Genomic DNA, 23,939 nt, shown 5'->3' with positions numbered 1-23,939 from the left:
TTTTTAATTCTCTGCACCTCCAGCAGAGTTTATCAATGATAGGTCAAACTCCATGAACTGAGCAAGGCAAAGTTAAAACATCCATGTTTGTGACAGCTGCTCTGGCACTACAAGCTGTGTTGTTGCCCTTGGAGTGGTTTGTTGGTTGGCCTTGTGTGTGAGCTGGGTGGCTTTTACCTTCACTGTGCATTCTAGACTAAGCCAAGGGCTGGGAAGGGGAGAGGAAGCCTGAGCGTGGATAACTCCGAAGAGCAACTGAGCTAAATTCATGATTGTAAGTGACCAAAGACTCTCTTGTGTAAGTTAATGGCAAAGCCCTGGATCTTAGTGGTTCACTGTACTATTCTAGGAAATAGTTTGCTTGCCTGGTTTGAAGCCCATTGTTTGTATTTTGCATCTTTCCTGTGCTTTTTCAGACCGTTGTTTGAAGTCCTGTTTTTCTGCAGTTCCTCACAATACAACAGAAACATAGATTTAAGAGCTGCATAGGAAAGTCTTTACCAGGATTTTGTGTCTTTCCTTTATTCTTCCTGGTTTTTTGAAGCTTGTTTTGAGCACAATTCATCACTGTCATAACACAGCAGGATTTTGGTCCATTAACTCTGTCCAGCTCCACATAATGGAGTTTTGCTTTGCTTTTCTGATTATCTGAAGGTTTGGGATTAGGTAGATTTTCACATCTGCTAACTTCCTATCTCGTATCTCATGATTTGCGAGGCTTAACCTCCCCTGACTTGTTAATGGTTCACAAACCACCTGCTTCTTTACACTAATCCCTCAGAAATATATAGCATAGCTTTGACTTAAAACTCTCCAGGTTGGGTCCCCAGAGTAAAAAGTGCAGCAGGATCAGTCCCAGTCAGAACAAACTGCTTATTTACTTTCCCTACTCTTCCACAAGTTTACCTCTCCAGCCATGGTTCTCTGCTTTAACTATCGAGAAATTTTGGAGCTCTTATTGCCTTGGCCTTCAGAGTAGGGCATGAGTGCAGAAGAGCAGGTGAAACAGTGTGGGTGGAGAGGAGTAGTCTAAAGAAGGAGAGACATACCTTGTGAGCGGTTGGTGCTTGGGAGGTTAAAGCTTTGGTACCATCTGATGGTGTCCTCTGGGCTAGCAATGCTGCTGGAGCATGACATCTTCAGCCAAGCTGAGCTCAAGCTCTTGGTGTGTCAGTCTTCCTTTCTGCTCTCTTTTCCACTTCAAAATTTACACTGCTCCTGGCAGGTTAGCCTGGTCAGACCAAGGGAAATGTCAGCTGTCTGGCCTACACGAGGAGATACCAGAGGCATCACAGGTCCCTGTCAACCCAGAGCTGTGCCTGTAACACTGCTAGCCCTGCCAGCTGCTGGGGATGTGCAGAGGGACCCAGAAGACACAACACTTGTTCTGTGCAGCACGGTGCCAGGGTGTGCTCAGCCCCGTGCATGAATGTGCACTGCCTGTCTTGAAATGTAGGTGAGGTCTGTAGGTGGGTCTGCAGTGATGCCTTAGCTTTCACCTTTCTGCTTGGCTGCTTCAGACCAACTTCTCTACTTCTTTGTCCTGTGCATTTCTCCCCCTGGCTGATGTCTGTAGCCTGGCACACGTTGCAGGGAGGCCTCCGAGCAACGGTGACGTGAGTGAAGTCCCCAGCGTGGTGAGCGCTGCCAGCAGTGGAGCAGGAGACTCAGGCAGTGCTCCCCTGGCACTGGTGAAAGCCACAGTTTCTATTTCAGAGGTGAAGTGAGAGATAGGGCACAAGGTCATCAGAGCAACTGCTGTTCTACCTCCTCTTACTCAGCCGTTACACTTCTGGGAGGAGGCAGTAAGGGCCATGTGCTTTCTGTTACTGGTCTCTGCTGCTCTTTGCTGTGAGACAAATGCTGTCAAGTGAGGATTTAAAAATTGTGTGCAGGGTGTTTGTGCAGGATGTTTGTGCAGGATGAGGAGGGCTCCAGTACCTGAGACTGCCCCAGGCAGGTTATGGTGGGCTGAGGCACCAAGGCCATGTGCTATGGGCAAGATGAGTAGGGAAGTGGGGTCTCTTTTCCTTCCCTCCCCTTTCAGTCAGCAACTGCTTTGCGACAGTGGAGGTGACTATATTGCAGTAGTAATGCAGGAGTTTACTGCTGCTTGCTTTTGCAGTTCATCTTGCTGACAGATTTCTTCAAGTCCTCTGAACAAGTTACTTATTCATATACATCCCTTGGGTCAATAGTTTTTTGGCACCATGTGTCTCAGTTCTCAACTGGCCAGCCACTTGTGCCTTATTGAATAGTTTCTGTCCTGCCTAGTGTTAGGGCCAGGCACAGAAATTTGGTCCCTCTGCCTGCCCTTCTTCCATTCCCCCAGACCTTTACTGAAGGATCCCTTCTGTCTTTCTTCCTGACTACCTTACTGTTCTGTAGACCTGCTGGTTTGGTGCCCAGGACACAGGGTCACTTTCATGGCAGGGCACATAATCCATTACGGCTGTTGCACAAACCTTCATGGTTACCTTTTTGTCCAGCATGAGCAGTTAGAGACTCATGGCTCCTGGATGCTAGAAAGGTAATTATTTGTAGTACTACCATGGTACTCCTCAACATGGAAGAGAATTCTGATTCCCCTCTAGGCTGCTCTTTTTCTTTGTGATTTCTGGTTAACCCCAGCTCAGTCTGTGAGATTAGGGGTGAAACAGCTCTTTGGGGCTGTTTTTGCTGCTACTCTGCCAGCAAGCATACATATGGTGACAATCAACTCTCTTCTGTTCTGTTTCCTCCATCTAGGTGCGTTGTTGTGCTGTTCAACCCTAGAAAAAATAAGCAACACCATATTCTAAACAGTTCCAGGTGAGTGAAGCTTTACACTGGGCTTGCTTTTTTCTGTGGGAGGTGAATTCAAGTGTTTTAGTGGCTTGAGTGAAGTGCAAGACCTGCCATTGCTCCAGGATAAATCCCCTCAGTGAGAGCTGCCTTGGGGAGAGGTTGCCTGCTGGTTTGACTCCAGGTGCTGTTAGCAGTGAGGTGCTATTGATGGTGAGGAAAAAGTGAAAAGTGCATGTGGAGTGGAGCTTTAGGAATAGTGACAGAAGATGCTGGTGCCTGTGGTTTGGCATTGTGTGTCTGGATGGGGGTGACAGCAGCTTCCTCTTTCCTAACATGGTGCTATTGATGGTGAGGTTCCACCACTGAAACACTGTGACCTCAGGAGGAGCTGCTAACATGGCATGACATGGAGGAAATCTTACTTCATGGTGTCTGACTGTTTTTATTTCACCTAACCTAACCTAACCTCTTTATTGAGGCCAGGACTGGGACATGGTCCTTCCTCTGAATAAAGGCACAAGAGTGAATTTTTTGAGCTTTCTTGGTGCTGTTGTAGGCATGCTGCTTGAACCTCAGGCAGCAGGGCAATCCCCATGGCAAGTGGTAGATCTCTGGGAAAGCAAAACCATTGTGTCAGCCTCTTATGTGTAATTTTAGCCTCCTTCCAGTTTGTCTCAACCTACTCCCCAGTCATGATGTATTGAATGAAATCACATGTTGGAAATGTTTCTCAGTGTCATTTTCTCTATTGTAGGAAAACAATTACAGCACTTGCTTTCTCTCCAGATGGAAAATATTTGGTTACAGGAGAGGTAAGTGTGAGAGGGCACACCTTATCCATCGCCTCTGGAAACAAAGCAGAGGGTGTTAGAAGAAATAAGCCAGTGAGCTGCCTTGACAGACAAATCTATTTCAGCATTGCATCTCTGGGTGGACCTGCTGGGTTGTGAGTGGCTCTGGGTGCTCCAGTGGGAAGATGGATCTTCTGGGGTAGCATCTCTGGGTGGAAGGAAGGTAGAGTGAAAAGAAGTGGAAGAAGAAGTGAAAATAAGTGGAAGAGTACACAGCACGTCTGGGCTGTAGCATCAATGCACAGTACTTGGGTGGTCCTTAATCTTGGTCTGAGTTTAGCATTGTCCCTTTAGGATTTCAGGAAGTAACTGAAGCCAGTAACAGTGTTGTGGAAAAAGTGAAAAGTGCATGTGGAGTGGAGCTTTAGGAATAGTGACAGAAGATGCTGGTGCCTGTGGTTTGGCATTGTGTGTCTGGCTGGGGGTGACAACAGCTTCCTCTTTCCTAACATGCCCACGGGGGGAGAATGAGTGCACTTCACGTCTGTTCTACCTTAGAAGTTCAAGACACAGGCTGTGTCGTGAGGCTGGGATTGCTTGGTGTTGGAAATCCACACAAATGCTGACTTCTGTGCCTCTGTAAGACGCAGGGGTGGGAGCGTGTGTGAAGCAGGTCCCCTTCTGAGCCTCAGCCACAGAGAAGTATGTCCCAGGCCTGTGTGGAGCTGTCAGAGTGGAGGCTGTTCACTCCAGAGGTCATTCCAGAGGTCCCATGGCAGCTGTCATGTTCACTGGGTAGTTCCTAAGCTGGACCTGAATCCTGCATGGATCAGGCCAAGGATAGAAACAAAAGTGTTTTGGGATGTAGGCTACCTTGACACAGAAAAAAGTGAGCACAGTTTTTCCATCAGAGCATCAGAAATTATAGTTATTAAGCTTTTAGTGGAAACATGAGGGTTTGTAGCTATAATTTGTTTTAATGCCCTCTTGCAGTCTAGAATTCTTAAGGTAATAAATCCCCTTTATATTAAAACGATATTAATATAACATATATATTTGTTCCTGTTGTTAATTTCTGATGCTTTCTTTTCCCTATTTATTTTATTTTTTAAAAAAATCTCTGATGCTGTGTTGTTTCATGTGGGGTAGGAAAAGTAGTGAAAAACGAAGGGTGTATTTTTCTTCCTAACATCTCAAACTTTTCAGTTTGAAACTCCATTGGGGTAAATGACAAATTTAGTTTAAAAAAGTAAATAACAACCAAAAAAAAGCCTTTCCAGTTATACTTGAATGTTGGTTTGTTTTTTTTTTTTTTGCCTTGTTGCTAAACATGTCTCCTCCTGCCCTGTTGTAAAACCATTCTGTCTTTGGTATCCTCCCACGCGCCTGACATTTGAGTTATTACTTAGTCCAGCAGTGTCCCCTACTGGTGTCAGCAGCCTGGGCTTAGTTCACCCTCTGTCCCATAGGGAAATGCTTTCCAAGTTCACTTTGTCAAGCTCACTTTTAGGAGCCTCATGCTAGCTCTGCCTCGTAACACATCAGTTTTGTGCACAGTTGGCTTTTCAGGAAGGAGAGCAAGGAGGTTAGTCCCTGGCCACCAGATTAATGAATATCTTTTCTGTGTTTCAAGCCCAGCAGAAAATGGATATTTTTCTTTTATTTTGATTTCTGTTCATGGAGGTATGGATTCCTCATCCATGGTGATTGCACAGAGCTTACTTTTGATGAGCGTTTCTAAAATGATGAAGTATCACCTGAGGTCTTGGGATGCACGCTAAGATGCTCAGAAACACAGTTATGTATGTATGTACACACTTAGTTTGGAGAGCTGCTGATTCAGCTCATTGCCAGCCATCCTGAGACCTGAGCTCTGCCTTGCAGGAGGAAGAACTGTTCCAACCACAGTAAAATCTGACCACGGCGTTTTTCTAAGCCACAGGCAGTTGCTTGGCAAAGCTTTTGAACAGACAATTAAAACATGCATCACAATTCTGATTTTTTTTTTTTTTTTTTTTTTTTTAAACTTTGACTTCTCCTTGTGATCAGACTTGCCTCTCCCACACAATCAAGTGACTTACTTAAAAGTGATCAGAAAAGCTACCATTTTGCCAGGTTGCCATGGATATGTTATCTTGCAAGCTAGTGTTTTGACAGACTTCAATGAGCAATCTTGAGCAGGCTTTTGAGTAGGATTTGCCCATGAAGCACATTTTGGGCCAGCATTTCAGCTCATCTTTTGTGCCTTGTTTTATTTGGGTTTAATAACAAACAATTAAACAAAAGAATAGAATTGTCTGGCAGAAGGTGCTGAGCTGGCATTTCTGAAGTCTATGACCTTCTGTTTCCCTGGAGAACAAGAGTAAAACCGGAGGCTCTGTTCCCTCAGTATCTTTCCCTCTGACACTTCCCTGCCCATACTCTGTCAGGCAGCATGCATTTGGGTGTTAAACTTGGTGACAGAATGATGCTGCTAAGCTCCCAAAGGCCTCCCTCAAATGGTGTGATAGTTATCACAAGTCATGTCGTGTCCTTGTATGGCATGACTGGCTTGAGATCTTAGATGTCCACATTGCATTAGGAGCAAAGAATGTGATGGCCTTTGGGTTCACTGAGTTCAGAAGTATGATCTATTATAATCCTTTTCATGAGCTGGCTCTGAGTTCCCATTGGAAAGATCAGAAAGCATCAAAAGCAATGTTCTAGTCTCTGGCTGTTTTATGAGTAGCATAAGGAAAGGATCAAAGCAGGGGGATGATAGGAATGTTTTCAGACACCTGTTGAAGTGCATGTGCTCCTTAGGCTGTCAATCTCAACCTGGGCTTTAAATAACTGAAGGAACCTTAAAGCTTATTATGAGTATGCCATCTAGACACCTTTCTGCAAGCTCCTCCCCCCCCCCCCCCATTTACAAGTGTGAATATGTCAGAACTGACATTGAGAATTATGTTTCCTGTTCTGTCTGGTTCTTGTCCTCTCCAGAGTGGGCACATGCCAGCAGTTCGAGTGTGGGATGTGGCTGAGCGAACCCAGGTGGCTGAGCTCCAGGAGCACAAGTATGGTGTGGCCTGTGTGGCCTTCTCCCCGAGCTCCAAGTACATTGTTTCGGTGGGGTACCAGCATGACATGATTGTCAATGTGTGGTCATGGAAGGTAAGTTCTCCAGGAGGTTGGGTGGCCCAGAGGGTATTGCTAAATGAAAAAGAGTTGGGAGTGTGACTGTAAACTATCGCAGGTCTATCTTGCTTTCTGCTTTATGAAAGTTCTGTTGTTGTTGTTTGCTTTTTGACATTCTTGGACACAAATGAGTTTGTACATGAGAGAGCACCATGGTCCCTTAGGGAAGGTCTAAGTTATTTCAGTGAAGGGATGTTCTTTATACTTGGAGACATGTGACAGCTTGCTGTCCAGTTGAAAAAGTCTGGCCTCTGAAACCTTGTCAAAGCCTTGTCCTTTTTAGAGGCTTATTAAAAGAAATTTGTGAGGTTGAGGAAGGAAACTCTCATTGGCCAAGGATTTCTTTTGTGGTGTAGTGGATGCTCTTGGCTTGTTTTGGTTTTGTTGTGTCAGGGTTTGTGATAGTCTGGTTTCATCCTTCATTTCTCAAACTCTTTGGTGTTTTGAGGTGCAGATTTGAACCTTCCAGCTCAGACATGGTTTTTTGTGTGATTTGGGTCTTTTGATAAAATGTCACATTTTTAAAGAGGCAAGAGAATTTATGGAGGAATCAGGTACTGTTTTCCCTGCAGGAAATACCTGTTCCCCAACCTTGAATGCCTTGCCCTCATTGCTGCCTGAGAGCTGGGAGAGCTCCTTCCTGTGCTGGCCTATATATGCTTCTGCTGTTTAGAAAGGGAAATGGGTTTGCTCCAAGCTTCTAGTGATTGTGAAACCAACGTGTTTATCATGGCTCAGGCAGCAAGTTCCTGCAGGCACTGGTACCTGCTGATGCGTTCTCGATCCCGGTCAGCGTGGAAGTGGAAATGAATGTAAATGTGAATGGTACTATCTGCCAAACCACTGCTCCCAGCTCATGCTGGGGAAGTTGTAATCAGGGGCAAAGGGGAAATAGTTTGGGCCTCATCTTTCTTACTGCTGCAGCACTTGTACTGGATATGTGCCTGGACTTGAAAGTTGAAGAATGAGTTTACTGAGCAAAGAAATTAAGCTATCTGAACAATTATGTTTCCAGAAAAACATTGTAGTGGCAGCCAACAAAGTCTCGAGCAAAGTGACAGCTGTGTCATTCTCAGAGGACTGCAGTTACTTTGTCACTGCTGGAAATCGACACATCAAGTTCTGGTACCTGGATGACAGCAAAACCTCCAAGGTGAGAGAAGGTGCATCAAGGCCAAGCTGTGAACAGGCATTTCCATCTTATGGCAAGGTGGATTTTGCCCCAGTGAGCTGTGGGAACTGGAAATTGTTTGATTTTGCTGGGATTCAAGAATAGTCCTCTACCCCCAGGTCTCAAGTCTTAGTCTCCCTGTGGGTTGGTAGCACCAAAGCTTGTCTTATCCCAGTGAGGTAGAGGCATGGCTCCTGGAGCTGCATAGCAGCGTGCTTGCTCTTTAGTAGTCACATATCCCAAAGGACAGAAAAAAGCCTAACAAAACAGAAAAGAGCTGCACTCAGTAAACATTTTGGAACACAGAGGTGGGGAGAGCTGTTTGATGTTGGTATGAGTATCTCAATATGTTGTCAGTGTTATTTTGAAGTGTCAACTAAATTGTTTCAACTTTTAGCCATTCTTCTCTGAGAGACAGAATCCACATATGACAATTGTTCGATGTTCCTGCTTCATAGAATCAGAATTGTTTCAGTTGGAAAAGACCTCTAAGATCATTGAGTCCAACACACTTGGACCCTGCTTTGGCATGTGGTATAAATCATGGGTTGACCATGGAAGGGTTATTGCAGTGGTCTGACCTGCTGCCTCTGGGTCATATGTTTGGATGTATAGTTTCGGTGGCACTAATAGTGCTCTGTGCTACTGATGGTCCCAATACATTGTGCAACCAATGGGTCTGCAGCAAGTCAAACACGGCACTGCCTTTCCTTGTAGGCTGTTTGCAGCCATTTCAGTACTCAAGGCTTGCTCTAACAAACTGTATTTTATTGCTAGGTCAATGCCACAGTCCCCTTGCTAGGTCGCTCAGGATTGCTTGGAGAACTGAGGAACAACTTCTTTGCGGACGTGGCTTGTGGAAAGGGCAAAAAGGCTGACAGCACCTTCTGTATCACATCCTCAGGCCTGCTCTGTGAATTCAATGAAAAAAGGCTGCTAGACAAATGGGTGGAGCTGAGGGTGAGTTTTACATCCTCCTGTCCTGCAATATTTGTGCCTGCTGAAGCAGAGCAGGAACAACAACTAATAAGGGCACTGGGAGCGCAAGATGCTGGACCACCAGCAGTGAAAGTCGTTGGGCCTCTGCCACTTTGTGATCTACTCTGGAAGGCCAGGCAAAAATAGTGTTGCTTCTTGGCAAAGGGAGTTTATTAATCATTGAGGCTCTTTCATTCTCAACCTCAGTGTTACAGTTACAGCTCTTCTGTCAAAGCAGTGTCCTTATGTGACTTTGGCCTCCCCTGTGTTGTCCCTCCTGGCTTGACTTGGAAAAGTAGGAGTTTTAGAAGGATTCTGATTTCTCTCCATCCACCTATGTTTTACTTGGCTTGTGCATCTCAAATGCAGGTTCCCAAGGTACTAATTGGTTTGACTATTCTAAACCACCATGTTATCCCATAGTTAGAGTTTGGTTGTGCTTATTTTCCTGCAAGATGCTCACCTGAAAGGATCCACTGTATTAATGTCAAGGGAAAAAAGTCTTTCCACGCTTTCACTCAAGTGAAATGCCTCTTCTTCTTTTCTTTCCTTTCCTCTCTAAAATCTGCCTTTCCCTCTCGCTCAGAATACAGACAGCTTCACAGTAAGTTGGAAAAAAGTTTTGCGTTGAACTCATCCCCCTGTCACCATGCTCCATTTTGTACCATTTTCTGTCATTTATACAGATCCCAATGGGAGGGGAAAGAAATCCATTTTTTTTCTTTTCTTATCCCCTTGTGACAGGTAATGTACTGCTGTGCTAGCACAGGGTGAGGTGCTGCTGCTTGTCTGCCAGTGGTGCTGAGTGTCACAGAGGAACAAAAACCAACGGTCAGAGTAAGACTCTGCTGGAGCAAATGTGTAGCTCTGCTGACCTCCACCACAATAGATGGCAGAGGAACTGGGCCTTTTCCTTAACCACTTGGAATCTGCAATACACCTTTGCTAGGAAGCTCCTCAGAAAGGAAAGATGGATTTTTAGGGTCTCCTTACTCCCAGGGCTTGACTTCATTTCACTTCAGCTCTTCTGACCATGGCTCTTTTGTCTGTCCATTTGCTATTCTCCCTGTTGTGTGTCTTGAGACCTTTGAAGTGAGAACGCATTGCTTATTTGCCTTCCTGTCTGCTGTGTCCTCCTCAGACCACTGTGGCAAACTGCATCTCTGTGAACCATGACTACATCTTCTGTGGCTGCGCTGATGGCACCGTGCGGATTTTTAACCCCCTGAACCTGCACTTTGTCACCACACTGCCGAAGCCGCACTTCCTAGGAACAGACATCGCGAGTGTGACTGAGGCCAGGTACCATGGAGAGGCTGGAAGGGAAGCAAGGGAGACTTGTGGGGGTTAGAACCTCTCCCCAGATCTTTGCCATCTGGTGTGGGCCCTTTTTAGGGATTGAGACTGGCAGCCTGTTGTAGATCTCCCTGAGTTGTTGCAGCCCTGCCTCACATGGCTGGGCTACAGCCCAAAGCTGGTTGCTGGACTACGCAGCCTGTCTCGCTCCTCATCACCCTTGGGCTGCTTGGGCCTGGTGGCCTTTTGGCATTGGTTGCTGTGAGCGAGCAGGCAGAGAGCACAGAATGCTGTGGTGCACCTCAGTTGTTCTAGTACTGTCCTTTGCTTATCTCTGGTGAGGTCTGAGGGCTCTCCTCTGTAGCAATGTAACAACATTGCTAAAAGACACCCAGGCTCTCCTGGGGCATTTTTCCAAAGGCTCCCTTGCAGTCTTTCATAGATCCAAATCTACTGTTGCCTGTGGTTTCGATTCTTCCTCAATTTGTGCATTCCATTGTCTTGTTTTCCTACCTTGCTCCTGTATCTTCTGCCTTGTCTCTCTGTTTCTCATTTTCTGAGGTGGGTAATGTGATTTCCATACAGTTCTGTCAGCCAGGTTGAGAAGGCTTATGCTGTAGAAAACCCTTCATGTCTTGCTGTTTGCCAGGCTGGGTTGGAGCCTTTCCCAATGTTCTTCTGTTGTCCTCTTTCACTTCTGTCACTTGCAGGGAAAGAAATCCAAAGGTGTGCAAATCCACCAGCCATCATTCCGCTGGATATCGGAGTTCCCCAGTCTACAGATACATCTTCTTTTGGTTTCCTATCTTTATCTTTTTCCCCACCTTGTGTCTCAACAGGTTTTCTTTAAACATTTTGTAAGAACTTGAGGGAAGAGGTCAAGCAATGCATTGGATAGTCCCCCTTCAGAGGATCAGTGGGAGATGATGATCTGTTTAGGAAGCCAGAAAAAGAACTCCCTCAATTTCAAGTGTTACCAGTTTCTGTTAGTGCTAAAAATCAAGCAATTGCATACATGGACCCTTTAAAAATACTCTGTGCTGCTCTCAGGCATCAGCTGAGCAGAAATATTAGTGTGGTTCTTAAACATGCATTTTTTTATGCTGGTTACAATCTTAACAGCAGTTTAAAAATTTTTAATTTCCAAAGAAGCTTGAAACACAAGGCTCCTTATATTCCCGTGCATGCCAGAGCTTCTCTGTGGGATGCCAGTTGCCTGCCATGAACTGCTCTCAACTGTATCAATGACTTGATTTTTTTGATAGGATTTGAGCTGTTCTCTTATGGATCTCAAAGCTTTGTACTTGCAGAAGCAGGACTCCAATTGTCTGGTGTGCTACATTTGCTTTGGCCATCCTCCCTGCATCTCCATTAGTCCTTTTAAATTACCTGCTGTCAACCTCCTGGCATTGGGGCTGTAACTACCTATTTGATGTTATTAGCAGTGCTGTGGGATGGCTGCATTCACCTCAGGTCATGAGAGCAGCTCTTTCTCTATGTGCATGGCAGCAGGACGTGATAGAGGACAATCAGGGTTCACATGGTGTGATCTTGGTCTAACCTGGGGAAAGAGGGGTATTATTGTTCTGCAGAATCCCTCTGGTTTTAAGTTTGTATTGGAGAGGTTGCCTATTTAGAAGGGACTGTACCCATCCACATTTGCCTGTTTAGTGAGCTGCTGTAAGAAGCACCAAGCTAGCCTGTGTAGGGTGGGGGTGGAAGGGAAGCATGTCAGACAAGCATCTGCTGAAATGAATTGTTCCTTTGTCCCTTGTGCCAGTGTGCTCCTATTTTTGAATGCAGTACTTGCTCTTTGACTTGGTCCCACACAAGAGCAATTCCTGCAATCAGAGAACAAAATACAGTACCCACCAAGAGATGATACACCCCCACCCCCCTTGTTTCAAGCTTTTTGACTTGTATTTTACCACCTGGCTATGCAGGAGTAAATTATGATGATCTGTGGTGATGATCAAGAGTCCTGTTTGGTCCTTCTTCAGGGAAGATGTGGTGGGACTCTGACTTGGATGGCAAGGAGAATTACTTTTACCATAGGACTTTCAGGCTTCTTTTGTGAGTCTGATTATGCAAGAGACAAATCTTCCCAGCCAGCTATTCTCTCTACTTACACTTCACCAGTGTCCTATGGAGCATCTGAGCTCCCTGCTTCACCTCCTTGCTCTGACCCCCAGAGAGCACAAGCTGACCAGGCTGTTGTTCTCTGTTTGTGCAGTCGCCTTTTCTCTGGTGTGGCTGATGCAAAGTACCCAGACACGATTGCCTTGACCTTTGACCCCACCAACCAGTGGCTTTCCTGCGTGTACAATGACCACAGCCTCTACGTGTGGGATGTCAAAGACCCAAAGAAAGTGGGCAAGGTGTACTCTGCTCTGTACCACTCTTCCTGCGTGTGGAACATTGAGGTATGTTGTCTGCAGACAGGAGTGCTGGATTGCGGCTTTCAGCTGAGGAAGCCATCTAAAGAGCTGCCAAAGCTGAATGTGAACACTTACTGCAGAGAGAAAGAATCAACTTAAATTTCCTCCTGTGGTTCATGTGGTTGCTAATGGGCTTGAGCTGGAGCTGGGGCCAGTTCCCTGGCTGCATGGCTGACCAAATGTGTTAGAAACAGTGTGTTCCTGGAAAAAAAGTCTCACCAGTAAAAGGTGAGAGGTGGGATAAGGAGCACAGCTTTGCAAAGCTGAATGCAGGGGCTCCTCTCACAAAATGCACAACAGTTTACTGCTGATGCAAGTGCTGGGGAGCAAGTGCTCCAAAGTCAAAAAGAATGAAAGAAGTTATAAGGTCTTAATTCTGATCCTTCTTAACCTATTCCAGGGCATCTGGAATTAGCCTTCCAACTGTCTGTCATCTTCCAGTCTGTCTAGTTGGCTTTCCCTCAGGGGAAAACAGGAAACAATGTAATTGTTAATATGCTGAGATGTGTCCAAGAGTGTCAGGAAAGAAAGTAGAAGAAGTTGAGGACTCTTCTGGCTATTATTTATTAATTGCATCTCACCCTCTCCTTCTGCATTATCAATCAACAGTAGTGGTTGTAAGTTGCAAACAACTGTGCAAGGTTTTTGTTGCATTGTTGTTGCATGGTCTTTAAAGTGTTGACTTTGAACTATTGGGGAGAAAAAAAAAGGCTTCTTGCATGCTTCTTAAGGAGATGTTCCATATTCAGAAAAGCTCAGCGAGAATTTGTATGAAGTGAATATGAAGCTCTTGTCTGCAAACAGGTTTTCATTAGGAGAACTGGTTGGGTCTTGCCTTTACAAAACAGAGAGGACAACCCTTTTATCTTATTTTGGTTTGAAACTTGCTACCAGTCAGTGTCTAGGATGCCAGCTGCCAGGCAGTCTCATTCAGAGGTTGATTTTACCTGCCCTTAGATGTATCCAGAGATAAAGGACAACAACCAGCCATGCCTTCCCCCTGGTTCCTTCATCACCTGCTCCTCTGACAACACCATTCGCCTGTGGAACACTGAGAGCTCCAACATTCATGGCACAGCCCTGCACCGAAACATCCTCAGCAATGTAAGAGCTGAGGTTTGATCACCTCTTTGCCCTTGGGGTTGCCCTTCCTCATACACAGACCTTCCCAAATTAACACCCAAACTTCTTTGGATCTCTAAGTCAGCATAAGCCTCTCTGCAAACAGAGCACAAGTCTGGTAAAATGTATGAAGAAACACTAAGGGAGTATCAGGTCAAAGATAGTGTGGAAGAGTTTTGGAGACTATTGCTATTTGCATAAACCACCCAAGGATTCATCAAGCTTAGTATCTTCCAAAGTGGCTCATGCCATGTTCTTCCAGAAAGCTGTTTCTCTGTAGTTTGAAAAAGTTGCATTAAATAAGGCAGAGGTCTGGGAGATTTGAATGAGAAACAGTTTACACTCACTTCATCTGTATCAGAGGGAGGATAATAATAACAAGCAGTGATTACTTATGGACAGTTGTTTCCATTCTCAGTTGAGCTGGAAGATCCATGGGTACAACAGCCCTGACCTGCCTGTTCTCAGCAATCTGCTGGTGGTAGAAAAAATTCATGCTTTTTCTGTTGGTTCTTAAAAGGCATGGGCTGACTTGGACGATCCCTAGAAGTCTTTTCAGATTTCAACTGTGTCCCTTACTGCATTCTAATCACCAATCCCAGAGCTTGTCTGTTGTGTGGGAGATGCTGATAGTTTCTGGCTTGAAGTGGAATCTTTTGCAAGGGTGATTGTGAGACAGCTGTGAAACTTTCATCCTACAGTATGACAGGGCTGTGTGCTTGCTGCTAGCTAAAAGATCCCTCTAATTGCAGCCTTGCTGCCAGTGAAGTGTGTCTGTTGGCCAGGATCCCAGTTTCTAAGGCGGATGTTTTAATATTTTGTGACCAGTTCATATTTCTGGGTGTGTTGTGTTCTCAGGACTTGATGAAAATCATCTATGTAGATGACAACACTCAGGTACTTCTGGACACTGATTACAACACAGCAGGAAGTGCAGAGAAAGCTGATGCACAAGTGATGGATACAAAGGTGGGGATACGCACTGTCTGCGTCAGTCCCAGTGGGGAGCACCTGGCCTCGGGGGACAGGATAGGCACTCTCAGGTAATCCCAAAACGCTGCTTCTGCAGATTGCAGGCTGGGCAATCAAAATGCATCAAACCCAGGTCTTGCTAATTTTATTAAACACACTGCAATCAGCCATTTTGTGTCTTAGGATATACGAGTTGCAGTCTCTGAGGGAAATGCTGAAGGTGGAAGCCCATGATTCTGAGATCCTCTGTCTGGAGTACTCCAAACCTGATACAGGTAAATGCAATGGAGCTTCTTCCCTTCTACATAGGAATATAGTGGTGAGCAAGTCAGAATGTCCAACCATGCTATGTCAGATCTTTCAGTGGTCAGCTACTTCTGGATTTCAGATTGTAGCAATGGGCCAGTAAAGCTTGACTTTGAAAAAGGGTTCTTTTTCATACTTGGAATATTGTAGGTTGATATCGAAACTTCCTCTGTCTGGTTTTCTAGTGTGAAATCCAGGGGCCTTCCTTTATGTCCATGCATGCAGTTAGCTACAGCATTATGTTTTATCCCTTGAAAAGCCATTTTAAAATAGTGACTATAAGAGCAAATGACTTTAGTAATGGTCTTGCACTCTTTTTAACTTTCTGATAGGCTTAAAGCTCTTAGCCTCAGCCAGTCGGGATAGATTGATTCATGTCTTGGATGCTGGGAAGGACTACAGCCTGCAGCAGACCCTGGATGAGCATTCATCTTCCATCACTGCTGTGAAGTTTGCAGGTAGAGAATCATGGCCTCCCTCTGAAGCTGGAAGACTGCTGTTTTCCCATTGTGGCTGTAAACTAATTCTAACTGCTTAAACACTGGATTAGGCTGGGCTAAAGCTGAAGCTGCTTTTTTGTCATCTTCTAGCTGCAGAAGGTGGTATCTGACATTTGCATTCTTTATCCTTTTCATTTTTTCTTCTCTTGTTTCTTCTCCATTCAAGAAACCTCTCCTGATTGAAGTCCTCAGCATTTCTTTGGAAAGCTGTTTTCTGTAATGATTTACTCTCTTTAACTCATGTCAGATGACTACGCAGTGCTGTTTGTGAGGAGAACTGTGAAAGTCATTCTCCAAAAAATCCCGAAACCCACAAAAACCATTTTGATGATTAACTAGTCACAAATAACTTTGTCATTGCAAACCAGTGTAAGACTTCACATTTATGGTAGTGGAGCACACTACATCCCCAGTACTCAGTTACCAATATCAGCCAGATGTCAGTGTGGTCTATTGTGCAGTTGTTAGGGAAGCAACAAAGGTTGGTTGCTCGGCTGGGGAAAGCCAGAAGCCAAGGGAGACAGAAAAGCCTCACTGGCGGTGGGGAAGTCCCATAGTACCTGAGCAAGGGGGACCAGATCAAGTGCAGTAACAGTAACCAGATTCAGCCCCTAGTCTGGGTCACCAGGCAAATCCATAGTGATAAGACAGATCAGCAGTTCAAGGTCAGGTTCAGTCTGGAGACAGTGGTCAGGGTCAGCTACAGTTCAGTGCCTGCCAGGCAAGCCCATAGCAGCAAGGTGGGTTTGAGTTCAAATTAGGAAGCCAAGTCAATGAATCAGGGTCAGGATTTGGATCAGAAGGCTGTGTGGCCAGGCACAAGTGTGTTAGGGTTCAAGGGTGAGAGACTCAGCTCCTAAGTGAAGGGACCTTGCTGAAGCTTCACAGCAGAGGTTCTCCAAAGCCACTGTGAGACTTTTCCCAAAGAGCCCCACATCCAGGAAAAGTTACTCTGATAGGTCTATCTTAGCAATGAGCTGACCTTGAATGCAGTCAGCTAAACTCCTAGGAGATGAGGGAACTGCACTCAAGGGTTGTCAGGGAAAGCCTTTGTGCTAGTCTGTCATGCTCTAAAAATGCTGTCATGCTCTAAAAATGCTGTCATGCTCTAAAAATGCTGTCATGCTCTAAAAATGCTGTCATGCTCTAAGTGGGTGCAGGTCAAGTCCATTTGTGTGATATTGGATCCACTTTTATTATGTGGAAGCTTACTAAAGGTTGCAAAAGAGTGCTAAGGGAAGAAGGGAGATCTGATTCTGCAGTAAGAAAGGGCAGCAAAAAATGTGGCTGAGGACTGGAGGACTGAAAAGTGCCTATTGCCTGTTTTCAGCTCATACTGAGTGTGAACTGGTCTCCTTGCCACAGAGTGCTGTGGCACATAGAGAATTAACAGGTGAGCATACTGTTGAGGGAGAAGGCAGAATTACATCCTAATCTGTTGTGCAGAGCCTCAGTATTAAGGCCTTATGCACCCTGAGCATTAACAAATTCTGTGAAGGGGCTTCTGTTTTGCTGCAGCGGGTAGGAGTCAGTCAGAGCTAATCAGGACAGGAATAAATGAGCAGTGGTAGAAATAGCAACATTTCCTCCACCTTGCACCTGCATTCATCTTTGATCAGCTCCTGCTTTTCTGTTCCAGCCAACGATGGGAAAGTGCGAATGATAAGCTGTGGGGCAGACAAGAGCATCTATTTCCGCACGGCGCAGAAGGTAACCTTGCCACAGCTTTTTGTGCTGTTGTTGAAATAATCTCTCCACAAAGGAGCTCCTTTAAAGAGTGATATCAGAGTTTCTGTAGGATCCTGTTGCTATTTCAGCTTTAGTGTCTCCCACTGGCTCAATGTGAGAGGTTACATCTAGAAAACTAGTTCTGTGAAGCATGCAGCAGCTGCTCCCAACCTGACCTCGCTCAGTGAGGGGCAAAGCAGAGGATTGTTAAGTATTTGCTTTTCTTTTGCTGCCAGGGTTATTGTGAGGAGTAGTAAAAGAGTGTGGGCTGGAAGGAGGGCTTCATTGTGCCACCAGTCCCAGCTGCTTCTGGCAGACCTGGAAGGATTGGTTGTGCTGGCTGTGTAAGAAGTTTCATCTGTGTTTAGAAGTTTTCAATAATGGGTTAGCTTGATTTTGACACTGTCTTTACCACACTCCTAGACAGGAGAAGGGGTTCAGTTTACCCGAACTCATCACATTGTTAGGAAGACCACTCTGTATGACATGGATGTGGACCCCAGCTGGAAATACGCAGCTATTGGATGCCAGGATCGTAACATCAGGTTAGTTTACTTCTTATCTTGAAAATATTTGTGCAGTCACAAATGAGTTGGCCAAGGTGGTCCCCTCTCCACCTGTTCTCCTGTTGAACTCTAAGTTCTTTGACACAGCATTTTCACACAAATCTGAAGCCTTACCTCAAGCTCTATGAGGCTGAACACTGCCTTTCCTCTTGCTGATAAAAAGCTGTGGGTATATGCAAATGCCCGTGGGAGTCTTGTGAGAAGCTGTGAGGTCCTGTGGAATAACTGGGACTGTAGGAACCTAAAACTGAGCTAGGTGTGACTGCCTTTGGGCTAGTAGAATCCATTCACTGCTCCCTTTTTATCCATTTCACCAATCTGCTTCTACAAAAGAGGCTCTCTGTAGCTGTGTCTCCTCCTGCTGTATCTGGGTGAGATGGCCAGAGTTTTATTCATAGCTAAATACCACGACTGAATGTAGTTAGCTGTTGTATTCTAACATAAATAAAGCTTCTTCCTCTCTTAACCCTTTCCTTTAGTATGAAGGAGCCACAGGTATTGTTATAGCAGGGAAGACTTACTGAGGCTTACTAAGAGCTGTTCCTCCTACAAACCCAATAGCCATTACAAGGTTTTCTCCCTCCTGTTTGATCTCTCCTTCAGTGCCATGATGCTATACTTGTCTTTGATTATTGGCTTGAGAATCAAGATTCAATTTTAATTCAGATAATTTGATATTATATTGTTCAGTCTTGTTCCTCTACATTGCTTTCAACATTGTTTCCCAAACCATTGAGATTATTGGTGGTCATAGTTCATAGAGATCATTTCTGCAAATCTTATGGCTTGGCACTGTATGTTATGTGGAATGAGGAACAGAAAAAGAAAAGGATCCTGGTGACAAGAGCAACAAAGCAGTACCTGGGCAAAATGAGAGATGTTGTCTTATGTCATCCCCCTCAGGGTTTTCAACATAAGCAGTGGGAAACAGAAGAAACTTTACAAGGGATCCCAAGGTGAAGATGGCACCCTCATCAAAGTAAGCTGTTTTCTTTCTTCCTCCCATTTTCCTTTTTTCCGTCTCTTATGAATGCAGTTTAGGGCTGCATGAAATGAAATGAAATCTGAACATGGTAGGTTTTTTTCTGCTTATTGCATGCTTTGTCCCTTATCCTCCTGCTGCTTCCTCCTACCTCTCTCCTGAAGGGCTGGTGATGTATCTGGGTTCCATCAGGCTGAAACAGGCAAAGAATCACTGGATGCTGAAATTGATGTATAACTTGTCTCTCTGTCCTGTTTCTGAAGTGAGGCATGGGCCTATGCTGTAAAAGCAAGTAGGACTCATGGCAGTGGTTCAAAGCTCTGCTAAAAGCAAGTAGGACTCATGGCAGTGGTTCAGAGCTCTGCCAGGGGAGGTCTAAAGTGGACATTGGGAAGCATTTCTTTACCAGGAGGATAATCAGACACAGGAACAAGCTTCCTAGAGAGGTGGTTGATGCTCTACATCTGTCAGCATTTAAGAGGCATTTGGGCAACACCCCTAATACATGCTTTAACTTGTCAGCCTTGAATTGGTCAGACAGTTGCACTTGATAATTGTAGGTTCCTTCCAGCTGAAACAGTCTAGTTTATTATTGATGGCTGTGAACATCTGGGTAAAAAGGGAGAGCAAAGCAAACAGATTCACCATCAACTCTTCTGTTTTACAGAAGGAGAGAAGTTTTTCTTCTTTTTGCCTATTGTATTTCCTACAAAGGTTTTTTTTTTTTTTTTTAAGCCAGAGTGATGAAAATGAGAATTCATACCGCACTGTGTTGCTGGTAAACTCAGGTGCTTGAGTATATCTTTCTCAGACCACACTGTTACAACCACAAACCATTACATGTTGCTGGGAGCTGGATTTTTGGTTTTAATATCCTTTAGTTTGGGTGTTTTGTGTTTGGTTGTTTGTTTTTTTTTTTTTTTTTTTATGTGAGGCTCAAGTAGGGAATCTCAATTATTTTGAATGTTGCTTTGTTCATTTTTAGGACAATTACATAATCAAGGGATTAGAATTGGCATGTTGTTCTGAGATAATATACATTGCAGTCTAACAATGGGAACCCAAGCAGTGACATTGGAAGCAAAAGACACAGCAACAAACTAAATATAACCAAATAAAGTTATCATTATTGAGAAACCATGTCTCCCTCAAAACCCAGACATTTTCACTCAGCTCTTTAACGTTCTACAGGACAATTGGTGACAGCAGCTGCATTTGTTGTGCCACATTAGACCTAGTGAGGCATTTGGAAGGGATTTTATATTTGATCCAAGGTAAAGCAATAAATGGGTGTCTATGAAAAGTAAAAACAACCCAACTCAGAGCTGCAAACGCTGGAGATTCGACAGCATCTTTTGACAGCGACTGGAACAGGTTGGCCAGGGAGGTGATAGAAGCCTCATCCCTGGAGGCTTTTAAGGCCAGGCTGGATATGGCTCTGAGCAACCTGATCTAGTGTGAGGTGTCCCTGCTCATGGCACAGGGGTTGGAACTGGATGATCCTTGAGGTCCCTTCCAACCCTAACAATTCTATGATTCTATGATTATCAAAGACAGTTTCTTGTGGCAGTGTTGAGTTCTTTTTTGATTTCTCTTTTCAATATTGGAGCCTTTTAAGAATTTACTTAAATCTTCTCCACTCTGATAATTTTTGGGGGGTGTTTTTGGCATGTGTGGGGTTTTGTTTTTTCCATTTTGATCTTTAGATAGAAGGTAAGACCCCAGTGGTTAAAAGGAGGTAGGAGAGAGAGGTAAAAGTCTGTCCATTGGTGGTGCTGCCTTCACAATCATTAATGCATTCAATGTAAGTGTCTTTAATGTCTGATTAGGATGGAGATAGTTTTAAGTTTAGCTAGGTTGGAGATGTGTCCTGGGATGCTGGATAGTGGGGTCATCAATTTGGAGTCCTGTGGGAGCTACTTGCTTTTTTTTCTGTGAACTACTAGGACTGTCTTGGGTATTCTGGACAATTTTCATGAAGTTTGAAGGCACTTTCTCACCAGATCTTTGCACTTGTCTTATCTCTTAAACCAGGTACAAACGGATCCATCTGGTCTTTATATTGCAACCAGTTGTTCTGACAAGAACCTTTCCATCTTTGATTTCTATTCTGGCGAGTGTGTGGCAACCATGTATGGACATTCAGGTAAGGCACCTGAACTCTGGAAATGGATATGTTCTGCTGATGACTGTGCAGCAGGGTCTGGTACTAGAAAAAACTTTCTGATCACAGACCCACAGAATGATAGGGGCTAGAACGGACCTCCAAAGATCAACAAGTCCAACCCCGCTGCCCGAGCAGGACCACCTAGAGTAGGTCACACAGGATGGTTCCTCCCTAAAACTAAAGTTTACCCCCGCAGCGATTTTGGAGTAGGTTATAGTTGGATGGAGTTCTAAAAGCTTGTTTCCTTGTAATTCCAGCTTTTTTTCAGACTGCATTTTGCATTGCAGAGCACAGTCACCCACATACTTGTCAGGCCGTGTATTTGTTTACAGTTTTTCTAACAGCCCGTAAAGCAGTTGGTGGGTTTTTTTTGGGGTGTGTTAAGTTTCATCATACACCCTCAGCTCCTACCACACAGGGGCTGTTGTATCATAGGCTAGAAGAAACTTCAATCTTGGTGTTTATTTTGTTGTTCCCTTTCCATGCCAAGCCTAGATTCCTTGTTAAATGCTTATGGTAATTGGGGCATATTGATCTGTGAAGCGTGTTGGCTTTCACTAGCATTTGAGTTACAGATAGGCTGTTTGGCTAATGATCTCTTCTCCCCATTGGAATGATTCAGTGGTTTTATTTTGTTGTTTTGTTTTGTTTTGTTTTTGTGCTTTATTTCACACAGAGATTGTAACTGGGATGAAATTCAGTAATGACTGCAAACATCTGATCTCTGTTTCCGGTGACAGGTAAGAGAAGTTTGTTTCCTTGTATCAGCTCGTGCCATCTTACACTAGATGTAATGTGTGTCCTGAAGGAAGGTAGATTTTTTTTTTTTTTAATTAAAAATGTTTATGAATTACAAATAAATTTCAGAGCTTTCTGAATCTTAATTTTGTGCTGTTGGCTAAGCTCACAGTGCTTCTATTAACCTTTGTGGAATGAGGCGCTCATTGAAAGTACATGCCCTGTGGTTTTCTGAGTGTAAGTACTGTTCCCTGCTGGAAAGGAGACAGGGATGTGGCCTGTTTCCTCACCAGCCTTCAGGTCTGTAATGCAAGGCAGCTTGTGATGTTCTTACCAGTGATGCCAAAATTTTGTCTTACAGTACACCTGTTGGTGAGGTGAATGAGTCTGTCTTGCAGCAAAAGGGACAGGCCTGTCCCCATTCTTTGCTCCTGTCCATCTGGTCCTCTTCCCTACTCCCCTAAGTCAGCTGTGCTGTGGCTTACCCCTCATTAAGCTGATTCAGGTCACTACATCAGCCCCCTCCCCCTGAGCTGAGTTTTCTGCTGATTTAGTGAGCTAAATCAGGTCACCAAAAGCTTAAGTAATCACTAGACTGAGCCCAGGGGAAAAAGGGAGAGGATGTGCCTAACCTGATGATTGCAGAGGCGAGTGGACCTGCCACTTCTGGAATTGATGAATGCTTAAATCTCAAATGCTTAAGTACTTAAACACTAAAATAAAATTTTTCATTTGAGAAAGATGGTTCCTGAAGTACTATTTCAAGGCCAGAGCAACCCAGATTCTCTAAATTTCTTTTCCTCTTTTCTATTAATAAAACACAGTTGAACTGGTAAAAGAGTTTTAGAAGGTGAGTTGTTACAGAACATCGAATATATCACCTTATGTCTCTTTAGTTGGTTATTTCTGTCTTTCAGTAAGAAGTAAGTTTAGTTTTGATCTTTCTTTACCTTTCATGTGAATGAATAGATTAGGGGAAAAGTTGCAAGAGAGAGTCCTTTTTTTGTGGATTTCTGATAAATTCCAGAAATATTGAAGATTTGAGATCCCTAGTGATCCTTGTAATTTAGTGCAACATTCTCTTGTTCACTATTGCCATGAAGAAAAGAGTAATATTTTTCACTGAGGGTGTGAAGGAGCTGGAAAAAAGCTGAGGAAAGGATCATGAAAAACTTTGCTGTAAGGAAATTTGAAAGCGTGTTTTTCAATGAAGAACAGGAAAATACTGTTCACACACATCAGCGTATGCAGAGAATAGAAACAAAAACAGATGAGGAAGGTCACAAGGACTGGAAGACCCATGTGAGAAAAGTACTGCAAGGGGGAAAGGAAAAAAGCACTAAAAGGAGTAGGTGGGAATGTACTTTGTGTTGAATGCTCAATGTTCATACTGTTTGCTGCTCTGGGTCTGCAGCTGTGGGGGTGGCATAAATGAACAAACGAGATTTGCTTTCGGAATTTTGTTTCCTGCTTTTCCGTATTTTCTGAGCAGCAGTTGATGGTTGGTGTTACTTTGGAAAGAGCTGCTGCTTGAGGGGAAGCAGCTGGCTGCCCTGGGTTGCCATAGTTCCCAGATGCAGTGCCTCACCACTTTCTGCTAGCTGAAAAGCTGGGCCAGGAGGATGATGGCACGCTTGCTGCTGATGGGAAGCGTCTGTGTGTGGCTTCAGTAGCTGGAGTGATGCTTCTGAGCATTGTCACAAAGGCAGTAGCACGGGGGGCAGGAAGGGAAGGTTTATTTCTTTCATTCAAATCTCCACAGACTGCAAAGTGGGGCTTCTGTTTTCTTTTTGAGTTGTTTGGAAATAAAACCCTTTAAAAGTGTCTTTTCACAAGAGGAGAAAACAGAGAAGATGCAGGCATTCAGGATCCTGGCACATTCAGCACTTGCCTTCAGTCAGGGAGACTGAGGTTCGTGGTCGTTGTTCAAAATGGCAGAGTAGATGAAGTTTTACAGGCTAGCAAAGAAGAGGGGAAAGCCCCTCACTGAAAAGTCCTTTGTGAATTGGAGTACCTGTGAGTATGGTGGCACTGGCAGGTCTTGAAGAAATGGATTAAATCCTCTTTGAATTCCAAAGCAGGCTGCAGGGTTTTGTGAGTGATAGCAAAAGCACCACCTCTGTTTCTACATCACTGTGAGTGTTACCAACTAGACAGGAAAGATGGGTGAGAGGAAAAGAGTTAGTACTGAGGTTAAAGTTCAAAGAGAATGGTGGTCAT

At 44.4% G+C, this 23,939-nt stretch overlaps 1 protein-coding gene across 1 annotated transcript in view; it reads left to right on the top strand.

The window, feature by feature from the left end:
- MAPKBP1 (mitogen-activated protein kinase binding protein 1) overlaps positions 1-23,939 on the top strand; it is a 93,526-nt gene that overhangs the window by 48,726 nt on the left and 20,861 nt on the right. Inside the window, exons 3-19 of the mRNA XM_054400301.1 lie at positions 2,749-2,811; positions 3,542-3,599; positions 6,561-6,731; positions 7,771-7,908; positions 8,704-8,886; positions 9,491-9,508; positions 10,046-10,206; positions 12,434-12,623; positions 13,596-13,742; positions 14,619-14,803; positions 14,916-15,007; positions 15,371-15,496; positions 17,178-17,248; positions 17,690-17,811; positions 18,736-18,811; positions 20,849-20,960; positions 21,658-21,721. Of these exons, the coding sequence (XP_054256276.1) occupies positions 2,749-2,811; positions 3,542-3,599; positions 6,561-6,731; positions 7,771-7,908; positions 8,704-8,886; positions 9,491-9,508; positions 10,046-10,206; positions 12,434-12,623; positions 13,596-13,742; positions 14,619-14,803; positions 14,916-15,007; positions 15,371-15,496; positions 17,178-17,248; positions 17,690-17,811; positions 18,736-18,811; positions 20,849-20,960; positions 21,658-21,721 (1,977 nt within the window). The remainder of the gene's footprint in view (positions 1-2,748; positions 2,812-3,541; positions 3,600-6,560; positions 6,732-7,770; positions 7,909-8,703; positions 8,887-9,490; positions 9,509-10,045; positions 10,207-12,433; positions 12,624-13,595; positions 13,743-14,618; positions 14,804-14,915; positions 15,008-15,370; positions 15,497-17,177; positions 17,249-17,689; positions 17,812-18,735; positions 18,812-20,848; positions 20,961-21,657; positions 21,722-23,939) is intronic.

Source organism: Indicator indicator, chromosome 4, assembly GCF_027791375.1.
Source record: "Indicator indicator isolate 239-I01 chromosome 4, UM_Iind_1.1, whole genome shotgun sequence".
NCBI classification, from domain to species: Eukaryota; Metazoa; Chordata; class Aves; order Piciformes; family Indicatoridae; genus Indicator; species Indicator indicator.
Note: the sequence above shows the minus strand (reverse complement) of the source record. Positions and strands in the feature narration are given on the sequence as shown.